At 42.8% G+C, this 23,017-nt stretch overlaps 1 protein-coding gene across 5 annotated transcripts in view; it reads right to left on the bottom strand.

Annotated features, from left to right (window-relative positions):
* The window catches only part of LOC103696570 (CDPK-related kinase 3-like), a 35,387-nt gene extending 16,408 nt beyond the window's left edge, over positions 1–18,979 (bottom strand). For 4 of the 5 annotated variants that reach the window (XR_015974186.2, XM_088712925.2, XM_088712926.2 and 1 more), the window contains exons 1-5: positions 18,300–18,979; positions 2,274–2,404; positions 1,932–1,973; positions 1,710–1,818; positions 1,505–1,583 (exon numbers count right to left, since the gene is read on the bottom strand). Coding sequence is in view for 4 of the 5 variants with exons in the window: in XM_088712925.2 (XP_088569051.1) it covers positions 1,505–1,583; positions 1,710–1,818; positions 1,932–1,973; positions 2,274–2,404; positions 18,300–18,839 (901 nt within the window). In the remaining variant the exon portion in view is untranslated. Of the gene's footprint in view, positions 1–1,504; positions 1,584–1,709; positions 1,819–1,931; positions 1,974–2,273; positions 2,405–18,291 lie in introns of all 5 variants that reach the window. The other variant, XM_088712928.2, reaches the window with a different exon arrangement.
* Between the last annotated feature and the right edge of the window lie 4,038 nt (positions 18,980–23,017).

The following is a 23,017-nucleotide window of genomic DNA, read 5'->3' as shown; positions in this document are numbered from 1 at the left end:
AAACTTACAGAAGACAAAGTAAAATGGTTCAACAAATGCAGAAGTTATAACATGAGTATTCCACATAAGAAAACTAATATTCAAGCTTAATGATTCAAGTATTTCAATTGCCCCAACATAAATTGAAATCTTTCCCCTTCATCTAGACTCTTTCCAAGTCTAGGGAAATTTAAAATGTTGCTCCACAGTTGCTTAAGCTGGAAGTTGCAACGAAGAAGGTAAATTACCCTTCCATTCAACTGACAATTCAGATTTCATGGCAGAACCCTCTCTTGTCAAACGTAGCTTTAGCTATGAATTCAAGACTAGTTCAGCAGACTGACATCAGAATAATCATCAAAATTTCTGGAGTTCAAGTACAACATGCTTTGGTACTCAAAAGTTCAGCTTTATTGGTCACCCACCAAAATCCTGCCTGACTCTATTAATTTACTAGAGTATCTTATATTTGTGCTATCACAAATTAATAAGTTAATAAATTAGTACTATTCCTCATAATATCCAGGAAAGGAGTTCCCTATACAACTTAGAGTTTCCATGTAAACAGGCATTGCAAACTAAATCAAGTGAAATTGATGGGAAACACAAAAAGGAAAGCAGAGGAACCTAGAGGGAATTTTTTTTCAAATCATTATAGAGAAACAGGCAGGAAACCACTGCAGACTAGTTTCTCATAAGTAACCTTGTGGCACAAACCTCATGGCCTACATCTTCATGTCATATTATTTCTCGCATTCTTGTTCATGGTGCGCGCGCACACACGCAGAGAGAAAGAGAGAGAGAGAGAGAGAGAGGGTTTAGTAATACACACTCGAGTGTATCGAGACATTAGTACACTTGATGCAAAATCAACCATGGCATCTCAGAATAATGATGCAAGCAATTGATAATAATCTAAGACATCTAAAGTCATTTACCTGTGCATCAAGTGGATACAAAAGTGGACGGTATAAGTGATAATATGTTAAATGCACAGTAGGACATGTAAATTTTCGATCCAATCATGTGATTATGATCTACATATCTTAAAAACATATATGTACCAAAGGTCAACATGTTTAAGCATTAAAACTGCCAATCATTTAGTGCACTGATGCATGGTTATTTTTTTCCAGAATACAGGACTTTCAAATTGTAGGTATTGTGGAATATACATAGCTTAGGAAAAAAATCAAGTGCACTTAATTTCAAGATAAAATACGAAATTTCTGGTAAAACTTATGGTGTCAAAGTGAAACAGATATTGGTACAGCAATCAATAGAAGATTCCATGTAACAAATGCTGCAAGAAAGTCTAATATTTGTATTTCATACTTGAAAATTTCCAGATTCCAAAAACCTAAAGAAAAACAGCAGTATGGAGTAAACAGGCAAACAAGATAGAGACAATAAAGAACCCATCAATGTATATAGTAAAATAGAAGGAACCAATTTAACTTTGCCGCTCTGCTTTATAAAATCAATAATGTGATGAAAATTGATGTAGCAATTAATCAACTTTCACCTGGTCTGATAAAATCAGAAAGCCCAAAATCAATTAACTTCATGGTACCATTTTCGTCTCTATTGGTGAAGAGAAAATTCTGTCAATATGCATCAAAAAGAGAAAAAAAGCAGCAGCTAAGACAAGTTTGATATTTTGGAAAAGAATAATAACTTGAGAAACAAATAAATTACTTCCATGCAGGAAACAACAGATATGTAGAGACCTCTGGCTTTAGATCACGATGCACAACACCTTGAAGATGACAAAAGGCAACTACACTTAATATTTGCACAACAATTGCTTTTGCATCTTCCTCTGTGTACCTTCCACCCCTTTAGAAGAATAGGAAATCAGGATTTTAAGGTAAGAGCATGCCTGATTAAAAAATTAGATATAAAAATACTTAAATGGAAGACTTACATTGGAAGAAGCTATATTTACTTACCTGGATAGAATTCTATCTAATAATTCCCCACCTTCACATAATCTGATAAAAAATGAAGAGAACATCAAGGAAATACAAAATGGATGAACCAACATGCAACAAAGCACTAAATGATAACAAGATCATCAGCCTATACGAACCATATCTTAGGTTATTCATGTCAAAAACAAACTTGTATTGACCAAATCTAGAAAAAAAAAAAAAGAAACTACAAAACTGTGATACAGATGCACATTTAATTGGAAATTAGCAGAAAAAGTAGAAATATATACATAGTTACATCATTATAAATTAGTACAGTTAAAGAAGCATCAAACTGGAAAGATAACAAATATGACATACTCCATAATTATGTAGACGTTAAGGGCATCCTCACATGCATCATACAATTTGACAAGATGTTTATGCCCAGACAAAGCTTTCAGGATTTTCACCTCCCTACGAACATCTTCGATTGATATTGCTGTTGTCATCTGCAGAAGAAAATCAAAAAGTCAACCTAAGAACCCACACACACTATTTGATAAAGAAGCACTGAGCATAAATAAGCAAACTTAGTGTGATTTCACTGTGAAATCTTAAAAAGTTCAGACATTGATCAAGTGCTCCAAACACATAACACAATGTTGGGGAACCCTTTTCTCTTGTTTTATAGCCAAGATAAATTCAACCCTAGACTTCAAAGTTGCTAAAGTACATAAAAACTGAGCTATGGACTAAGGTTCTCATCTCCTTTTCCTTTTTGGTGCATAAGGTTCTCATCTCAGTCAAGTGATATCTTAGCGATTAGACGGGTACAAATCCTTTATATTGTCCCAACATCTCTCCATGCTCTTATGCCAGTTTTCTAGTGTCGTATACATAGAATCAATTTATTGTATCACCTGAAGAAAAGGTGACAATTATGACCACAAATATCTATACATGAATCCAGCCAATAATTTTGGTAGGAATGGGGGCTCCACCTAAATCATGGTAAATCGCATATAACCAATGAATCAAGGTTCGCCGGACCGACTGTACCGACATACCAGTGAGCACCGGTACCGGTATGGAGCTCGTCCGCGGCCCCGCGCGCGCGAACGTAAAAAAAAACCAAAACAAAATGAAAAACAACGCGTCCGCGGACGCGCGCGGACGCATTGAGTGTGGCATTAAATGGCCCATGTGGGCTGGAAGCCCGCGTGGGCACGCTGCCCCGCGCGGGGTACCGCGCACGGGCGCGATTCCCTGCTGGGGAATCGGCCGCGGGCGCGGTTCCGGCGCAGGAAATCGCGCACGGGCGCACGATTCTCCGCTCGTGCGTCCGCGCGCATTTTCTCAAAAATAATCTATTTGCCTCTCTGTGGCATTAAGTCACCCATGCGGGCTGGAGCCCGCGTAGGCGCTCTTCCCAGCGCGTGGGGCACGCTGCCCTGCGCGCAGGCGCCAGAAAAAATAACGGGGTCGACGCGAACCGGCCCGGTTCGCACCGGTACAAGTACGGAACTAGCCGGTTTGGGTCGGAACCGTTTTTATACGTCGAACCGTACCGGTGCATATCGGCACCGGTTCGGTACAGGCTGAACCGACCGGTTCAGCATACCTTGCAATGAATACTCATCCATTAGGGCAAGCAAAAGAACCTTTTTTCCCTTTTTTTTCCCCTTTTGGTAGGGTGGGGGTTGGTTAAGGGAGGCGATCAGTATCTTTGAAATAGCTACGACCCATGCATAAGATCTCCAAAAGAAACATCCCACTCACAGATGGATTATATGAATCACCCTAGTAGTATCTCCCTATTTTTTGTGACGGAGGTTGTCCTTTTCAAAGCTCATTTCTAGGTCATCAAAGAAATTCTCTATTTATATATATCTACTGATATGAAGCAATTATAGATTTCATTGTAGCATTTACCTTAAGAACTAAGCTAATTTCCTCTATTATTCTTTAAACACAATTATGTAATTGTGATTGATATTACTTTACATGATATGTTTCTTTTGATATTGTACAGCATAAGCTCAGAGAAGAATTTTTTATGGAGAACCAAAAGAAAACATTGATTGATGAACTGACAATTGTTAGATAATCCAACACTCTTGATGGATTACATATTATTGTTATTGTAATGAACGCATTTTGCATGAAAGCCACTAACTTTTACCCTTTGCAGAAACATGTCTATTGTAACAATCCATCTTGGCTAATGCAGTACTGCTACGAGAGTGAAGTGGAGAGAAAGAAGGAGAAGAGAGGAAGAGGAGGAAAGAGGATGAAGAAGAACAGAGAAGGGAAGAAGAGTAGAAGGGAGGCAAATTTTAAACATTCATCATCATCCCAGTCATCAAATGCATAGACCCATATATACGGTTACAAAATACAAAAAGGTCCCTACAAATAAACTAATCCCATAAAAACCCTAACATAACAATATGTGCATAAACCCAATCAACATAAAATAAACTTACATCAAATCAGTCCAGCCATAACGAAAGTGGCTGGACCCTCCTCCTGCGATGACCGTAGACTCGCGTCACAGGCGGTCCGGTATTGGTATCAGCACCAACTCCCCCTGGGTCGGAAGAAGTCGACCTTGACGAACGCGGCGCAGTGCAGCTCTAGTAATACTCCAAAAGGTCCGAATCAATACGCTGAAGCTCCTCTTGTGTGATCCAAGTCGAATCAGACTCTGGACGGCCACGCCAACGAACTAAAAAACGTTGAATGCTACCAGCACTGGATAAAATGGTTTGCTCATCTAAAATGGCATCAATAAATTCTTTCTGTGCTGGTGGGAGAGGCAAAAAAAGTGGAGATGGTATGGAATCAGGGATATGGGAAGTAGCGGGCTCAAGAGAAGTCTCAACGAAAGGGTCATCTAGGATGGATGGTGGACCCTTGTAAGCAACCAAATCTTCAACACTAAAAGTAGAGATGATACCAAAATCAAAGGAAAGATCAATAACATAAGCATTCGTGCCCATCCAGTGCAATACCCGAAATGCCCCGCACTACGAGCCTGCAGTTTCTTAACGGTCCCATACGGAAACCACTCCGGCCGAATATGTACCATAACATAGTCCCCAGGTTGGAATATTTTGTCTCGTCTATGAGAATCAGCTTGTAGTTTATATTGAGCATTACTAGCATGGATGCGCTTTTGGATTTCCTGATGTAACTCATGAATATGTTGTGCAAATGCGTGTGCAGACTCAGAAATCCTAACATGGGGTGACATGGGTAAAAGATCTAAAAGTTTTCTAGCTTTGTAACCATGTATGACCTCAAATGGACTTATGCCTATAGACCGATTGACCGAATTATTGTATACAAACTGTGCAACAGGAAAAACTAAATCCCAGTTACAAGTATGCTCTCCGACAAGGCACCGTAAAAGATTACCCAGACTTCGGTTTACCACTTCTATTTGGCCGTCAGTTTGTGGATGATAAGCAGTGAAAAATTTAAGTTTTGTACAATCGAGTGCCACAAAGTTTTTCAAAAGTAACTCATGAAATGTACATCTCGATCGAACACGATGGTGTGTGGAAGGCCATAGAGTTTAACAATCTCATCAAAGAAGAGTTTGGCCACTTTGGAAACATCCGAGGTTTTGGAACACGGAATGAAGTGGGCCATTTTGGAGAAACGATCCACTATGACAAGAATGGAATCATGTTTTCGGACGGTACGGGAAAGTCCAAGCACAAAGTCCAAACTAATGTCATGCCAAGGACGATCAGGTACCGGTAAAGGGGTATAGAGACCAGTGTTATGTTTCCAGTGTTTGGCTAATTGGCACGTTCGACATTGGCTAGTGATTTTAGCAACGTCCCGTTTTAGGCTAGGCCAAAAGAATTGACGTTCTACCTCTTCGACGGTCTTATCTCGTTCGAAATATCCGGAAAGGCCACCGGCATGTACTTCCCACACCAAAAAATCTCTTACTAATGTCCGTGGGATACAAAGCTTCGGTACCTTAAACAAATAACCATCTTGAAGATAAAATCCATCAATTGAGGCTTCTTGTCCATCAGCGATGGTTCTATAGAGTTCTCCTAAATCGGGGCAAAAGTAGTCATCTCTGAGTCTTTCGAAGCCCGTAACATGTACGGACATGGCCGAGAGTAGGGTCACTTGCCAGCTCGTGCATCAGCAGCAATGTTGGAGACACCCGATGTATGTTTAAGAACAAAAGTGTATTCCTGAAGGAACTCAATCCATTTGGCATGCCTAGAATTCAACTTCTTTTGAGAGTTAAGATAGCGAAGAGCTTCATGATCGGAGTAAAGTACGAATTCATTGGGTAGCAAGTAGTGGCGCCAATACCGGAGAGCCTGGACTACAACATAAAATTCCTTATTATAGGTAGAGTATTTTTGCTTAACCTCGTTTAACTTCTCACTAAAGTATGCTATGGGATTGCATTCTTGACTAAGCACCCCACTGATGCCAAGGCCGGATGCATCACACTCCACTTCAAATGCCTTACTGAAGTCAGGCAAGCGCATAACTGGCGTCTCCGTCATCAGCTTCTTGACATCGTGGAATGAGTTAGCCGCAGCGCTAGTCCAATGGAAGTCGCCCCTTTTTAGGCAATCAGTGATTGGAGACATAAGTGTGCTAAACCCCTTAATGAAACGACGGTAAAAAGTAGCCAGCCTATGAAAACTGCGAACCTCAGTGAGGGTTTTAGGTTCAGGCCGCTTAACTATCGTAGTGACTTTATCAGGGTTCGCAGACAAACTCTCTAAGGAGACCATGTAACCTAAGAAGTTGACATAAGAAGTAAAGAACGAACACTTCTTAAGGTTAACATACAGTTTGGCATCATGCAGGGCTGTACATACCAGTCGTAAATGATCGAAGTATTGCTCCTTTGATTGGCTGTAGATGAGGAAGTCATCAAAGTACACGACTAAAAATTTGCCCATGAAAAGTCGTAGTACTTGTGTCATCACCCGCATAAAAGTACTAGGAGCATTCGAGAGGCCAAAAGGCATGACCAACCACTCGTACAGGCCACCTTTTGTTTTAAAAGCCGTTTTCTATTCATCACCTGGACGGATCCGGATTTGATGATACCTACTTTTTAAATCAATTTTGGAGAAGATAGTGGCGCCTGCCATCATATCCAACATATCATCGAGCCAAGGGATAAAAAATGGTACTTGACCATGATTCGATTGATGGCCCGACTGTCGACACACATCCTCCACGTGTCATCTTTCTTTGGAGTTAGGAGTGCAGGTACGGCACACGGACTCAAACTTTCACGAATGAAGCCCTTTCAGATGAGCTTGTTAATTTGTTGTTGCAGCTCAGCATGCTCAGAAGGATTCATTCGATAGTGGGGTAGGTTATGCAGGGTAGCTCCCGGAACCAGATCAATAGCGTGCTGTATGTCATGCAAGGGTGCCAGGTGATCCAGGAGGTCCTCAAGAAAAACTTCAGAAAACTCCTCAAGGATGAGCTGACCCTCTGATGGTAGCTCGCTTGGCGGAATCAGTTGGTTTTCGAGGACAAGTAAAGCGTACACCATAGAATCACTAGAGACTTCCCGTTCAAACTTGGACGAACTCAGGATATGGAGTTCCTTGCGCTTTGACTCACTTGTCTTCTTGCCCTCGTTAAGTGTCCTAGGTCGTAGGGGATTAAGTTTAATCCTCTTGCCCTCAAATATGAAGGAGCAAGAATTAGAACGACCAAAGATGGTGACATCAAGGTCGAACAACCAAAATCTTTCCAATATTAGGTGACCTACATCCATCGGAATTACATCACACCAGATGGTGTCTTTATACGAAAGAATTTGAATTGGGACGAGACACCGTTCTTTGATTTGGATAGAAGACGTATCAATCCAGGAGACCTTGTAAGGTCGGGTCAGAGGAACTGGAGTCAAACCCAAACGAGAGACAATATTTGATGATATTGCATTAATGCAACTCCCGCTATCAATGATAACTTTACAGTCCTTGTCTCCGCACTTAAGATAAGTGTAGAAGATCGAAGTACGCCTCCAGTCAGCCTGTTCCATAGGTTGGGCGAGAACACCGTACTACATTCATAGCGGACTGAGTTGATTCGGTCACAACCGATGGAGTTGTGGTTCGGATGCATCCTAAATTGTCGGTACGTTCTTCTTGGTCATCATCGACGTCGTGGATGTCGTCTAAATTTGGTTCATAGATTTGTTCTTCCAATTTGCCGATATGATCCTCTTGTTCTTGCGCTGCAATGACAAGAGAGGTATTCGCACATTGGGAAGCGACATGACCAAAACTCTGGCACTTAAAGCATTGGATTCGGAAACTTGCCTTTGGGGCTTCGCCAAGAATGCCCTTGCCCTTAGTGTCCCGGTTAGAGGTAGGGTTGGAGGAAATAGGTCTAGAAGGCGTGGGCCCAAGCGAATGTCGGGATCTTGAAGGGGGAGCACTGGTGGGTGGCCCTCGAAGGTCAGAACATCGAGCAAATGTAGACCTAGTTACCTGCTCATAGTCCTGGGCGAATGTGTAGGCCTGGTCGAGGGTGAATATTTCTTGAAGGATGAGTTCCTTTCTGAGCTCATCATTAAGACCCCGTCAAAACATGCTCAGGACCATCCGTTCATTTTCTTCCATATTGCATCGCATCATAAATTTGTCAAACTGGGCGATGTAATCACTAACGGACCGATTGCCTTGTCGCAAGGCATTCCACCGGTCGAGAAGATCATCTTGGTAGCTAAAGGGCAGATATTTTTCTTTCAGTTTTTCTTTCATCTCTACCCAATCGATAATCGCGAGTTGATGTCTCCTAGCTAGCAAATGTTCGGTGCTTTGCCAGAAAAGTTTGGCACGACCAACTAGCTTCATCCTAGCAAACCGGACCTTCTTGTCCTCACACAAATTATACCACTCAAAGAAGTGGTCCATTTCGTGCATCCAGTCTGAAAAGACCTTTGGGTCTAGAAGACCATCAAAGGTGGGGGCCTCAATACAAATGCCTTTCAACACGTCGTCCTCATGGTCACGAGGTTGTCTAGGTTCCACATTATAGCGATGACCTCGGTCAGCATTAGAGACGGTGCCTGATCCTCTAGGGCATGGGTAGGCACGATGACGTCCTGGTAAGGGTACAGTGTCAATTTTTCTGCCGAAAAAAGCCGTGGGTTTCTAGGGTTTCATCGAAGTCTAGATCGGGGAAGTGGGCAACACTATCTTTTTTGGATTCAATGAGCCTATGTAAGGAGAACTCAACTAACTCAAGGCGGGCATTGGTGTGGGTGGATTTAGTGGTCAAGTCTTCGACAGCCTTTAGTAGGGCTTCGATGCGGTCGTCCATGGTAAACTGGATGTCGGAATGTGAGAGGACACGACCATTACGAACGTGCATATGATGATTGAACTCAATTATATGCTATCCTATCAAAGGAGGACAATAATGATGTGAAGTAAACCTAATGCATGCAAAGACGATGAAAATGCAAGGTGTATGCTCAATATAACACAAGACTATGCTCGAACAGAGAAATACTCCAAACTAGGAACTAGAAAGAGACGCAAACCAACAAGTAGCTGCAGTCAAGTAGTGTAGGTGTCCAGTGGATTATCAGGTGTCACAGAACCTTGTAGGCCCCAACGAAGGCTAGCTCTACAATTAATAGTAAAGAGGGTTGTCACAAGGGTTGCTGTGTGTTTCGTGGAGGTGTGTGAGAGCGTGTGTTTTGGATATTCAGAGTATGCCACCAAGCACAAAACAACTATTTGATGCCAAAATGAAAGCAAACAAAATATCCAGGAAAGGACAAACCTGATCCAGTGGAAGGTGACGACCCAAGTGCGGCAAACCGACTCGCTAATCGGCGCAAATTTGACTTGCTGGGTCGTGGTCCGAAGAAAGGAGGGAGAAGGGAAGGCTGCAGTGGGCTCTCCAATGACATGGCAGACCTGTGGGCTTGGTCCGTGAGGATAAAATCGGGTCGGGCCACTGGGCCGAGGTCCAAAGGGAGGCAAGGGCATTCGGGCTCGGGCCTGATGAAGGAGGGAAGGTGGTTGGGCTCGAGCCTGATGAAAGGGCGGCCCGTCAGAGCTTATGGAAGTGGGGGAGGGGAAGAGGGGAAATGGGAGGAAATGAAGACAATGAAATGGGGGGGGGGGGGGCCTGGGAGGTGAAATGGGTTTGAGCTTTTGGGGAAGATGAAAGTGGGCGGCAGCCAAGGTAGAGTAAGCGGCGAGCAAGGGAGGTGGGGCGGCAGCGGAAGAAACGAAAGAAGTGGCGACTCTTCAACGGCAGGGAGGGGTGGTCGTGAAGCTCGGGCGAAGGCGGTGGCAGTTGGACAGCCTGATGTCGGCTGGCCGTGAGGTGGGAGAAGATGCTTAGGTTGGTTCAGGACCCTCTGATCCTCCCATCAGCGGGGTGGAAAGAGGGGTGGAAAAAGGTGGTGGGAGGTCGGAAAGATGAGGGAAGAGGGGGGGCGTTCGTGGTGCGGTGGTGGGAGGCGACGGAAGTGGCGAAGAGGCTGCGGGAGTGAGGGGCGCAGCGGCAAGAGCGGCGCGGCGGCGTGCGTGGACAGCGACGCGTCGACGGCGGCGGCGGCGAAACCCTAGCTCTAGGGTTCCTCTTCATCAGGAAGAAAGGTACCATTTTTTTCTTTTTCTTTTTTTTTAGGGGGCAGCACGTGCAGGTCACGTGCTTTCTCATGGGATTGTCACGTGCGGAAGTCACGTGCGGGAGTCACGTGTAGGTCATGTGACCCTATGTGTTTTTTTTTGGGGGGGGTGGATCCAGGTTACTGAACAAGGGTTAACGGGTCTGGATCTTACCCGTTAGCCAACTTGAAACTCTCCGACGGTTTCAAGCGTGCGTGCCGAGATTTACGCCCACGGTTGCAGGTGGCTCTCGGTGGCCGATCGTGCCGAGGTTCATGCCAGCGGTTGCAGGCAGATCTCGGTGGCCAGTGGTGGTGGCCGGCGACCGGTCACCTGCTCTGAACACGGACTCTCTTCTCGGATCTCTTCTCTGTGAGTGGTGGTCTGCGGCTGCTACGGTGGATCTAAGAGACAGAGACGAAAGAAGAGAGACAATGCTCCTCTTTTTGGCAATGCGAGTTGCACGTGGCCCTTCAACACGCTCCGGCGTTCGTGGCGTGCGGGGTACAGCGTAGATCTCGTGCGGCCACCTGAATCGTGGAATCCGATGCTGTTCCGCCATACACCAGGGTGGAGATTCTGTGGGACTCGACATTCTCCAACAGAAATCAGTGGTGCAGCGGCGTTGTGAGGCAGTTCTGGCATTGCAAGCGGCGACTGATGGCAGCGGTGGGCTCAAGTGCGATGACGGGGAAGAGCCAGCCAATGAAGAAACTGTTCCCCTTTTTATGGTGCGAGATCTGAGAGAGAGGGAGGAGGCAACAGAAGGTTTTTTTTTTTCTTTTTCGTGGCTTGTCCCACTGCAGCCCAGAAAAGAAGATGGTTTTGGCGACAGAGGCAAAACTCGGAGCTCTGATACCAAAATTGATGCAGTACTGCTACGAGAGTGGAGTGGAGAGAAAGGAGAAGAGAGAAAGAGGAGGAAAGAGGATGAAGAAGAACAAAGAAGGGAAGAAGAGGGAGAAAATAGAAGGAAGGCAAATTTTAAACATTCATCATCATCCCAGTCATCAAACGCATAGACCCATATATACGGTTACAAAATACAAAAAGGTCCCAACAAATAAACTAATTCCATAAAAACCCTAACATAACAATATGTACATAAACCCAATCAATATAAAATAAACTAACATCAAATCAGTCCAGCCATAACGAAAGTGATTGGACCCTCCTCCTGCGACGACCATAGACTCGCATCACTAGCGGTCCGGTACTAGTGTCCGCACCATTGGCCTTTATTGGAACATTATGCCCCAACCCTGAAGAGTAAGGCTTGTAGGTAAGGTCTACCTTACTGACCTATACTGACAATACCGTACCATATAGTACTAAGGTTCGCTTTGGTATATGAGTTGAACTAGTCCATACCCATCCAAAACAAGTGGAACTGTCCTATAATGCCTGGTACCACCCAAAACTATGGTGCGTATAATACCACTCATACTATTTCGTGCGATACAAAGTGAGAGAAGGGGCTAGGAGCTATGTCAGTATGCGCTGCTTACTATACCGTACAAACTGTACTGTACCAAACAAGGAATGGACCAGTACAATACCAAGATTGCTAACCTTGTAGATCTCTTCAGACCACTACATGGGTGCGAGTGCCTGAGGAGAATATTTTTTTTAATGAAAGTGAAAATTGGTGGATTGTTCAAAAATAACTCATGACTATTAACTATTATTTAGTTTTTGATAGCCAAGATGTGTTATGTCAACATCTTCTAGACCAACCAATTCTTAGTTCCAACAACAAGAAGCAGGTGTGGGTGTGAGTTCAGGGAAGCGAACCTTTATAAAAACTTCTAGGAAGGAGGTGCTTAGGAAGCAGGTTCAGGTCCAATGTTCCAAGAAGATTCTGAAGCAGGTGCATTATCTTAGGGAGAGGAATCTGGGTAAGGTCTAACTTGCACTTTTGTGAATACTTCCTTCCACTTAGATATATGTCAATAAGTTCAAGTCCTTGGAACAACAAACGATATATGGATGAAGAACGAAAATTTTAAGAAGTGAAATCTAATAGTTAACTAAAAACAAACCTATACTCTTTTTTCCATACTTAAAGCTTACTAAGTAATTTTCAAAACCCAATATAGGTAGAGACAAAATGCAAATAAACAAAATATAAAGCACCTAAAATCTAATTTTTAACTAAAGGAAAGAACTCAAAAAAAGTCTAACAAGATCAAGTACTCAACTTGCAAGCACGTTAGGCCATGAAGGAGAAAGAAATAAGAAATGGATGTCGGAACATGCACAAAGAAATGAGAGATGAGTTAAAGAAATGGGATTTCCTACATAGCTATTGTAATATCTCCTATACTAGATTTACCAAGTTATTTATATAGATTCATAAAAACCAAAAGACTTTAAATTTAAATGAGATTTGAATGAAATTTCCATTTATGAGGATTTTTTCTATGCCATAAGAGACCTTGCTTCATAATAATGGATAGATCTTTGGGGGGTGATTTTAAAAAAGGGGCAAAGCTTTGTGAGGTTCATGCATGGTTTGGAATGTACTCGTATAGTTGCCACTAGAAAGGGAGATTGTACACATTATAAACCTAATATAGTCAGCACATGTTCTTCAAATTTAGTTGGTTGTCCTATTTCTTTAGGTGGTCAAAAATAATACCAAAGTGATCAAAACATGTATACTCCAACTAAGAACTAAAGTAACCTATATAAGAACATTATACTTGCAACACCCTGATGAAGAAGGGATAGGGAAGGGTACTTTCAGGATTTCAGAAAAGCCGCAGAGCACATTTTAGGTACTTATTTCTCCCAGTGAAAACCACTCAAATATTTTGGCTGAATAGCTTTCTAGATTAAAGGAGAATAAATACTTTCTTGCTTATTCCAATATCATAGGCCTGAAAGATTGTATCTTTACGTGACAATAATGTTTCTTATCAACAAAATAGGGTATCTTTCAACACCACATGCGCATTGTGTGAACATGACAAGGTTAAATACAACATTCCATCAAGGATTTATTTCATGAGCTAAACTTGTATTAAGTTCTTCAACATAAAACTAAAAGTTTGCATAAAGTAGGAATTTACAGTGACTAAATTACACTCTATGATCAAGGTAGCCGAATCAACCCGAGCCGCCCAATTCGAGGCATACCAACCCGAACCCTACACTTGGTTTCGCTCGGTTCCAGCTTTTTTAAATTCAAAAAGCTTTCGACCCTTTTTCGTTTCCCTTTTCCATCTTCTCTATTAACTTTTTTCTTATTTTCCTTCCTTTCTTTTTCTTCCCCCTTCCTTTCTTTTTTTCCTTTTTCTTTTACTTTCTTTCCCTTTTTCCTTCATTTCTTTACTTTTCTTCTCCCTTCCTTTATTTCTTTTCTTCATTTCTTTCTTCCTTTTCTTCTTCTCCCCTTTCGTTCTTTCTTTCCTATTCTTCCTCTTCCCTGCTTGCATGGTACTTCATACACAAAATAAAGTGCCACAATATTATTCAAAAAGGTCAATTATCAGTCATAATATCATCAACCTTATAATAATTCTCAAAAAAAAAAAACAAAAAAAATGCTGTACTAGTACCAAACTAATATGCATACTGAATGTCGATGCAGTTCAATTTGGTATTGTACCATCTCGATCAGATACCTGTATGGTATTGTTGCCACCCTTTCCTTCCCGTTCCGGATGAGCCAGGGAACTTGGGATCCCACGGAACTTGGTTGATTGGTAGAGGGTGCACACCGAAAAGATATGGATTGAAAGGAGGATAGAGAGTAGCATTGATCTAGGTGTGTTGACCTTTAAGGATTTTCATCACTATCATATCACCATTCAAAGGAGATGAAACAAGACTACATAGGGGTGTAGTGCTAGGCAATGGTAGGGGTGCGGCACGGGGTTACAATAGAGTATAGCACTAAGCTATGGTACAAAATCTAAGTTAGATCTACTCCTCGGATAAAAGATTACGATAAAGACAGATAATCTGATTGGATTGGTTGGGCTACTCCTAAGATGTAGCGCTAGGCTACCGGCCTGGAGGAGTGACCAGCTTGATAGTTTTTAGCCTTCAATGTGTCCTAGGAGACTGCAACTCTTGCATCACGGATTTGCTTTTTCCATGCTCGAAATTTCCATCTTCTTTTGGATGGTCGAGCCAAGAGTCGTCAGCCTCCTCTTCTCATCTGAGCCACAAACAGACTCAGATGAGGCATCTTCTCTTGATACTAAAACTCTTAGACCAATCTTTCTTGATTGGCCAAGAATCCCTTCCACCTTTGGCTGCTTGATTAAGGTTTTCCTCTTATTAGCCAATCTTCGAGATTTGAATAGTCAGCTTCTAGTGCTGCCCACTTTAGAAGGTCCTACTTCATAATCGTCCTGCACATCCAACTTGTTGAACTTGTATCAGCAGTATTTGTGCTGCCGAAGTAGCTCTCTCGATCGAATTGCCTCCCATCTTATAGTCCCACAGTAAGAACATCGTCCATCCAAGCATAGGATTAATGAGCCAAAGCATGATCAGCCCCATTTGCCACATCGTACACCAAAGTGAACTACGACAATTGGAAGTGACTAGTGAGCACCTCAAAATGTCGATAGGCCTATTTCAAGACTGAAGTCAATAAAGCCTAATTCTACTCCATGAATGACCTTAATATTATGGCCACTTGACTATGACCACCTCCAAAAGGTTACGTTGACCTTCATCAATGTGGACTTTGACCTACACAACCATGTCATGGAGAGAACCGGCTTGAGAATGAGTCATCTCCATTTGGGAGGAATGGCTTTCTTGAGCAAGTTTTCTTAGAGGGGTAGAATCCACACAATTGCCGAGGTCTTCAACTCTCCGCGGGATTGGAAAAGGCAGTCCAATCGGCACTGGTTGAGAATATCGAGACTCCTTGATATGAAACAATGGACTGCCTGGTTGTTTGGCTATTGAAACTTTTACCTTCTTCCATGGTGGTACAATGGCAGCTATGGAGTGGTCCTACCGAGCATGCTATTTCAAGCTTATTGCCACCCTTTCCATCTCGTTCCGAGTGAGCCAAGAAACTCAAGATTCCAGACATGGTCTGTGCCGGTACCAGACACCGGACCGGTTGTCCGGCAGCACGAATAGCATCATCATGCCGTACCAAGCCTGTATCGACACAGTAAAGGAGGCGGGGGAGAGCGAATGCGAGAGAAAATAAGAGAGAGAGAGGAGGAGAGAGGGTGGCGGAGGCCGGTGGATGAAATAGAGGACCCGGCCGCTAAAAAATTCGCAATTTTTAAGTGAAGTCGGCAAGAGATTTGCCGACTTCACTTAAAAATCGCAAAAAAATTTAGCTGCTAGACCTTCGTTTTAAACGAAATAGGAGATTCGGCCGCAGCATCCGCCTCCTGCCTAGGCACCAGCCTTTGCCTTTTGCCCAGGTGTCGGCCTCTGATGGCCCTCTGCTAGCCTCCTTCCCTATCCCTCTCCCTCCCTCCCCCGCTCACTCTCTCTTTTCCTCTCTTTCCTTCTCTTCCTCCAGCAACGGGTTTCGTTTTCGTTGCCGGAATCATCCCGATCTGCCGTCGGGACAGCTCGGTACGACCGAAACCGTCCGGTTCGAGACAGTTCTGCCGATCCTGATCCAAGAGAACTCGATTCATTAGCAGAGGGCATGCCCAAGCTTGTTTGGACAAGGGGAGATGCGTGCGGGCATACCGTCAATGTTAGACTAGGGGGTAAGATGTGGATTAAAAAGAGAATAGAAAGTAGCATAGATCCAAGTAACTTAACCTTCAAGGACTTTCGCTACCATCACACTATCATTCAAAGGAGATGGAACTAACTAGGAGTGTGGTGCTAGGCTATCGTAGGATTGTAGCGTTGGGCTAAGATAGAGTTGCAATGCTAGGATATGATAAGAGTGTAGTGTTGGGCTATGGAACACCCCATAACAACACATGGTAAGTTATTGGAGTCTAGACAACAACTATCAAACATGTCGATATAATACTGCATTAAGTCTCCGTACTGCACTGGTACCTTATGGAGTCCATACTGTGTGCATGGTATAGGGCGGCATAGGTTAGTGTAAAAAACCTTGATTTAAACAAAAAAAACATGATCCCTAAGGCTGACTCCTAAGAATCACCAAGAAGCAAGTTAGAGACTTATGAAGCCAAGAAGCCTTAGAGCCTAGGCAATTTACATAAGTACATGTTTAATGTGCATCTATTTACCTGCATTTTTAGCACATATACACTATATAGCACACTAATGATTCAACGACCAATGTACATGCTAGAGACCAAAATGAGCACTTGCATGCACAATGCATCATATTAAAAAAAAAAAGTGTTACCTAGCCACTCCATTTTTTTTCATTTTTTTGACGTCTTGAACACTTAAATCAAATTATGATGCCATCATCATTAGGTCTTTGAATTTTTTGAACTTTTATATGAACATTTTCACTTCAAACATAAAAGTTAGCATCCATTTTATCAAATCTTATGATCTTATGGAAAATAGATCTGGCTTATTATTCACCAAACACATAGATCGGTACATCTTACCACCCATGTATAAGACACAAAAGTGTCTTCATGTTCGATTTTTAGAAGATTCCCATGTCAAATTCTTCTGGAAACTTGGGCACTTGACAGCCCACATCACTTATCCAACTAACATTGAAGAAAACTCCTAAATTCTAATTTTAGTTTTTCTGAAACTTCCACATTCAGTAGTATAATTCTCTTGAAGGCAAAGAATATTTCAAACCTGAGCTCATGTTCACAAAATAATTTAACATAGGTGCCAAATTGATACGATTAAAAAGCAAAAGTTATCTACATTATATATCAGATGCAAAGGGAAAACAAGTCAAATTCCATCCTGCGCTTAAAATCATTCATCACTGTTAGACTCTGAGTTGGATTAGACACAAGCCACATGGACTAACGTCTACATAGGCTCCTAAATTGAGTAGCAGAGTGAAAGAAGTTTCAGTTGAAGTTGTAATTGGGGCTATGCCTTATCTCCAATTGTAGTTGATCCTGTAGAAGTTAGGACTCCACCCTAGATGCTCTAGGAAACAAAAGGACACATGGTGAATCGCTGCTTGATCCTTTCTCTCTCTCTCTCACACGCGTTCTCCAAACTCTATTTTTAGTTCCCATATGACATCCAGGGTTTTGAGGTGCAGAAACTTAAGAGAAGTCTCCTCCTCTGACCGATGGCAATGAGCTATGGCGATTTGCCGACCAGATCTGGCAGACCATCGATTTTGTAACCCCATGGGATTGTAAGGCAGATATCAATCTAAAGTAAGCTTCCCTGCATACAATCTCTAAGTTATACAATAAATTTGAAGAGGAAGCCTAATACAAGCCTAGGGTCATTAACATATGCATGCAAACCAAAGAAACCTCTCACTTTTGTTTTCTTTTCTTTACCAGTTATGAAAGAAATAATGCATCAAAGAGCCTTCATAGCTACTGTCATAGCAGCCCCTTATTCAGGTTCATCAGCCCCTTAACAAAGAATATATGTTAACACGTTGAAAATAAAGCTACCTTTTTCTGTACTGAAAAAAGAAGATATTTTTTTTACACTAGTCGGTCAGAATGGCATGAACAATCCCCACAACACACTAAAGCCTGAGTGAACAAGATTTCCACCTTGATACCGATTTTGCAGTAGAAATCAAGTTTCGATATGAAAGAAGAAGAAAGAAAAAAAGCTGGAAAGGAGGGGACAGAAATCCCTTTCGAACATACCACCGCACCTTATCTTTGGAGATGATCTTAACGGCGACAACCTGTCCCTTGATTTCCCCTTTCTTCGCCGTGGCCAAGCACGTGTGCCCGAAATGCCCCCGTCCAACCTCCTTCCCCAGCTCGTACTTAGCCCCAAAGTTCTTTCCGTACCCAAAATTCTTATCGAGGGGCCTTTCCACCTCCTCCCCGCCGTCCTCCGGAATGGGGCCCTCCTTGGGCTTGGGCGGGCCCAGGCGCTTGGCGAGCGCGGCCTTGATGTGTTTGGCTGGGGACGGCGGCGGGAAGGGCCGCCGGAAGAAGCGCCGGGGCGTAGACCTGGCCGGCGAAGGGGCGATCCCGGGGGGGAGCGGGCTGGCGGAGCCCGGGGGGCCCGGACTGGGCCAGGTGCTGGGGGTGGCAGAGGAGGGGTGGAGCGGCGTGGCGGAGGAAGGGTGGACCGGGGTGGAGGTGGCTGCGCCACCGTTGACGGGGTGCAGGGGGGTACGGCGGTGGCGCTCGCCGTAGCCGCCCTCCGCGACGGAGATGTTCTTGCCGTAGCACTGCCCCATCCTGTCCCCCCGTCGTTGGCCGCCGCCGCGCCTCTCTCTCTTCTTATTCTTGTCCGATCAGCGAGGGTTTGGAGAATTCTCGGGGGAGATTGCGGCAGGGTCAAAGGGGAGGCATTTGGAGGAGGAGATGGACAAGGGGAGGTGGTGGGGGGGGGGGGGGGGGGGGGGGAGGGGGTGGTTTGTTATTGGATGGGCCCGTCGGTTGGGACCCAAAAGAAATTACGTGGAAAATAAGGGAGGGCGTGAGTCCGAGAGAGCATGGGGAAGAAGTATCGAATTTGGTGATTTTGTTTCTTCTGGTCTTATTTTATTTTACTAATCTTATGTACAGAAACAAACGTTAAAGAAATTTCCATCAGATCATTCGACACGTTCGCAAAGAGTGCACGTGGAAGTCGTATACTGGATCGAGAGGCTGAGGTCGAACACGGATTCGGTCAGGTGTATGGATTCTCCTTCATCGGACACGGCGTGTCGCGGAGCGCGTCGTAAAGTGGACATCGTCCGTTACGGGAACGGAATGGAGAGGATTTTTCAGAAAATAAAAAACAGATTATGATTGGGGAAAAAGTGAACCACCCTACACATATAATTAAAGCACCCAAATCCGACAGCAGCCATAATCTCGATAGATATGGCCTCGGCAGGCAGAAACTCGGCAGGCATGACCGCGGCAGGCACGATCTCAGCAGGCATAACCTCGGCAGACTTGACCTCGGCAGGCATGGTCTCGGTTGGGCAAAGCCCGATTGACCTCGAGATCAAGGAAGACCTTGTTAGAAGCTGAGATCAACCCCGACGTCACCAACAGTCAAGCCGGTCCGCCTAAAGAAGGGATCACCAAATTCTCCATATCCGGAATCAAATCCTGCAGTCTCCGCCACAACGGCTGTCAATATTTGAATCCTCGCAATCTCAATCGATTGCCAGCTAGCCTGACATCTCGTATCATCTAAGGTAATTCATTTAAACCAAAATTTGTGCAATCACATCCGATTGCGTATAACCGCTACACCCCCTCCTATAAAGAAGGTGATAGGAGCCCTTGCAGGCTGCATGCATTTATTTTCAAAAAATTACAGCGAAAGCATTTAAAAATTAAACTATTTAATTTTCATGCATGTTAGAGATTAGATCTCTACAACAAAAATAAGAACCATGATTTAAATGTTTATGTAAAGCATGAAACAATGATTATATGTCTAACATACAATTCTAAAATTTCATCAACGATGTTTAAGATCTAATTTTAACTTTAATGAAATTAAATCTCATACCTGATTCCTTGGAGGTCTTGGATGACTTCTTGATCACGTTTTGCAGCCGCACACGTGTCCGGCCTCTATAGATTGTCCACGCGAAGCCCTAGGTAGATCGTTTTCCGCGGGAGTGCTAGCTCGCGCAGGAACGCTGCAATGGCTGAAGTTTTCTCCTTCTAAACACTCAACTTTTGATTGTTCTTCAAGAATATAGAGGATGGACATGAGGAATAAGGAGAAGAAGGGATGCAGGCCCTCAGAGAATTTTTTCAGAATTTTTTTGAAACCTCTAAATATTGTATATCTTGAACCCTAGGCGTGGGGGTCTTTTATAGCCAAAAGACCCCCTCACGCCTTATACCTAATTTAGCCAATTAATTTGGTTGATAAAATTTCCAAAAAATTATGGTGATTTGGTAGCTAAGAGCAGATAAGCGTATCCAAATTTCATGCATTTTGAATTCCTAAAAGATAAGAATTCATGCGTCCAAAGTTCAGCCGCAGACCACCCTGTTTCATGCGCCATGAAATCCCTACAAATTAGGAAATTCATATAAATCTTTTTAGGAAGATTTGAGGCGCCATTTTTATAGAAAATATAGCTCCCTCCTCCTCTCTTCTCACGCCAATTTTTGGCCAAAAATAAAGAGGATAGGCATGGAAAATCTTAGGGATAAATCAAGATGTCATTCTTCTCCAAGAAGGATAAGGATGGGTTCCTAAAATTTAGGGATTCTTCTCCTTATCCAATTCTGATTATTTGGACTCATAATCCTTATCAAATAAGGTCTTCTAATTGATTTGGATTAAGCCCAATCTAATTGGGTAAGTTCCATCAATTGGGTCAAGCTCAATCTACTTAGGTTGAACCCAATCTAATTAGGTCAAATCCTGATGTAGCCCAAATTGAATCCTATTCAATTTGGCTCAACCTAAGCCCAATTACTCAATCAAATTGAGTTCATTAGCAATCTAATTGCTAATTAATCCTCCAATAATTTAATAATTATTTTAATGCAACTTTTGCTTAGGATAATTTGTCAATCGAATTGACCAAATTATCCCCAAATGATTCTTAATCATCAATCAGCCATTTGATCAACCTAAAAACTTCTATGCATGTGAGCCCATAGGTTCGAACCTAAGCCGGTAGCACAAGAACAACTTCTTGTACTAATCAAAATGATCATCTAGTAATGGTACCCGACGTCCGAATAGGTCGAATGATTGCAAAGCAATATTCAAGAATCCTTGGACTATGGTTACTGTATAATTCATCCCTATGACTCCAAATGCTCAAGACGATTTCAGAGTTCACTATCAACTCTTTAATCAGTTTATTTATAATGTGTTTCAACTTTACAAATCCTGTGACTCTTCACAAGGATTACCCTGGCCAAGGTTTTGCTAAATTGAACACAAGGGCATTATCTCCTATCATCAGAAAGGGTCAATTCCATCTTGACTCACACACCGACTTCGCAAGTACTTGACTGCACCCAGTAACCTTCCGTCACTGAATTAGAAACTCAGATAGTCCGGTATTAAAGTATAATGAGTTGCTTGCTGGTCACCGTGGTGATCTCAGATCGGAGGGACACATATACCCATATCTACTCGGAACATCTCTCAACAGTAGAGCATTCCGGAATTGGTCACATTCAGTAAAATGTACTCCTACACTTCACTTGTGTGACATATCAGTGTCTCCACACTCCTTGGTTAAGAGGACAACCAACGTATATGTCACACAACGACCTAAACTCGATAATGTTGTCGTCGTAGTAACAGCATATCATTTGATCGCGAACAGTTTTAAGGACTTGAAGATAAATCCTCCTTTATCATAAAATAAGTTCTAAGGACTTCATCATATAAGAGTTCATTTGAAGATGTACAATGAAATGATAAATAATGCCAAATAACACTTTATTAATTTGTCAATTCATTTACAAAATTCAATCATCAACATACTGACGATTGACTCTTAGGATACAATTTCCAACAACTCCCACTTAGCCTAAAGCCAATCGGCACAATATCTAGTACCCATCTTCGACTTGTATTCGTTGAACTCTTTGATGCCGATGACTTTGGTAAATGGGTCAGCCAGATTTTCTTTTGTATCAATTTTCTGTAGATCAATGTCACCTCGTTCTATAATCTTCCGAACCAGATAATAGCGTCGCAGAATATGCTTGGTCCACTGATGTGCTTTAGGTTCCTTTGCCTGAGCTATGATTCCAGTGTTATCACAAAATATAGGAACTGAACCATCAATTGAGGGTGCCACTCGAAGCTCGGTGATGAACTTGCGCAACCATACGGCTTTCTTGGCTGCATCAGATGTTGCGATATATTCTGCTTCGCATGTAGAATCCGCTACTGTGTGCTGCTTGGAACTCTTCCAGCAGATAGCATCACCCTTAAGAGTAAAGATATAATCCGACATACTTTTGCTATCATCTCGATCTGATTGGAAACTGGAATCAGTATATCTCTCAAGTTTCAAGTCAGAATCACCATAGACAAGCTACTGGTCCTTAGTATTTCTTAAATACTTAAGGATGGTTTTTACAACCTTCCAGTGGTTGCTACCTAGATCAGACTAGTATCTACTCACTACTCCTAGTGAGTATGCCATGTCTGGTCTAGTACATGTCATGGTGTACATTATAGATCCCACTGCTGAAGCATATGGAATTCTATCCATACTTTTTCTTTCTTGAAGAGTTGTTGGACAATCCTTCTTAGAGAGGTTAACTCCATGGACCATCGGAAGATAGCCTTTCTTGAAATTAATAATGCTGAACCTCTTCAGTATAGTATCAATATACGTAGATTGGGATAATCCAAGCAATCTTATAGATCTATTTCTATAGATCTTCATCCCAAGGATGTAAGATGCTTCATCCAAAT

The sequence above is a fragment of the Phoenix dactylifera genome, chromosome 16, assembly GCF_051530095.1.
Source record: "Phoenix dactylifera cultivar Ajwa chromosome 16, Ajwa_hap1_PhDact_Kaust_v1.1, whole genome shotgun sequence".
NCBI classification, from domain to species: domain Eukaryota; kingdom Viridiplantae; phylum Streptophyta; class Magnoliopsida; order Arecales; family Arecaceae; genus Phoenix; species Phoenix dactylifera.
This window is presented reverse-complemented; position numbering and strand designations above follow the sequence as displayed.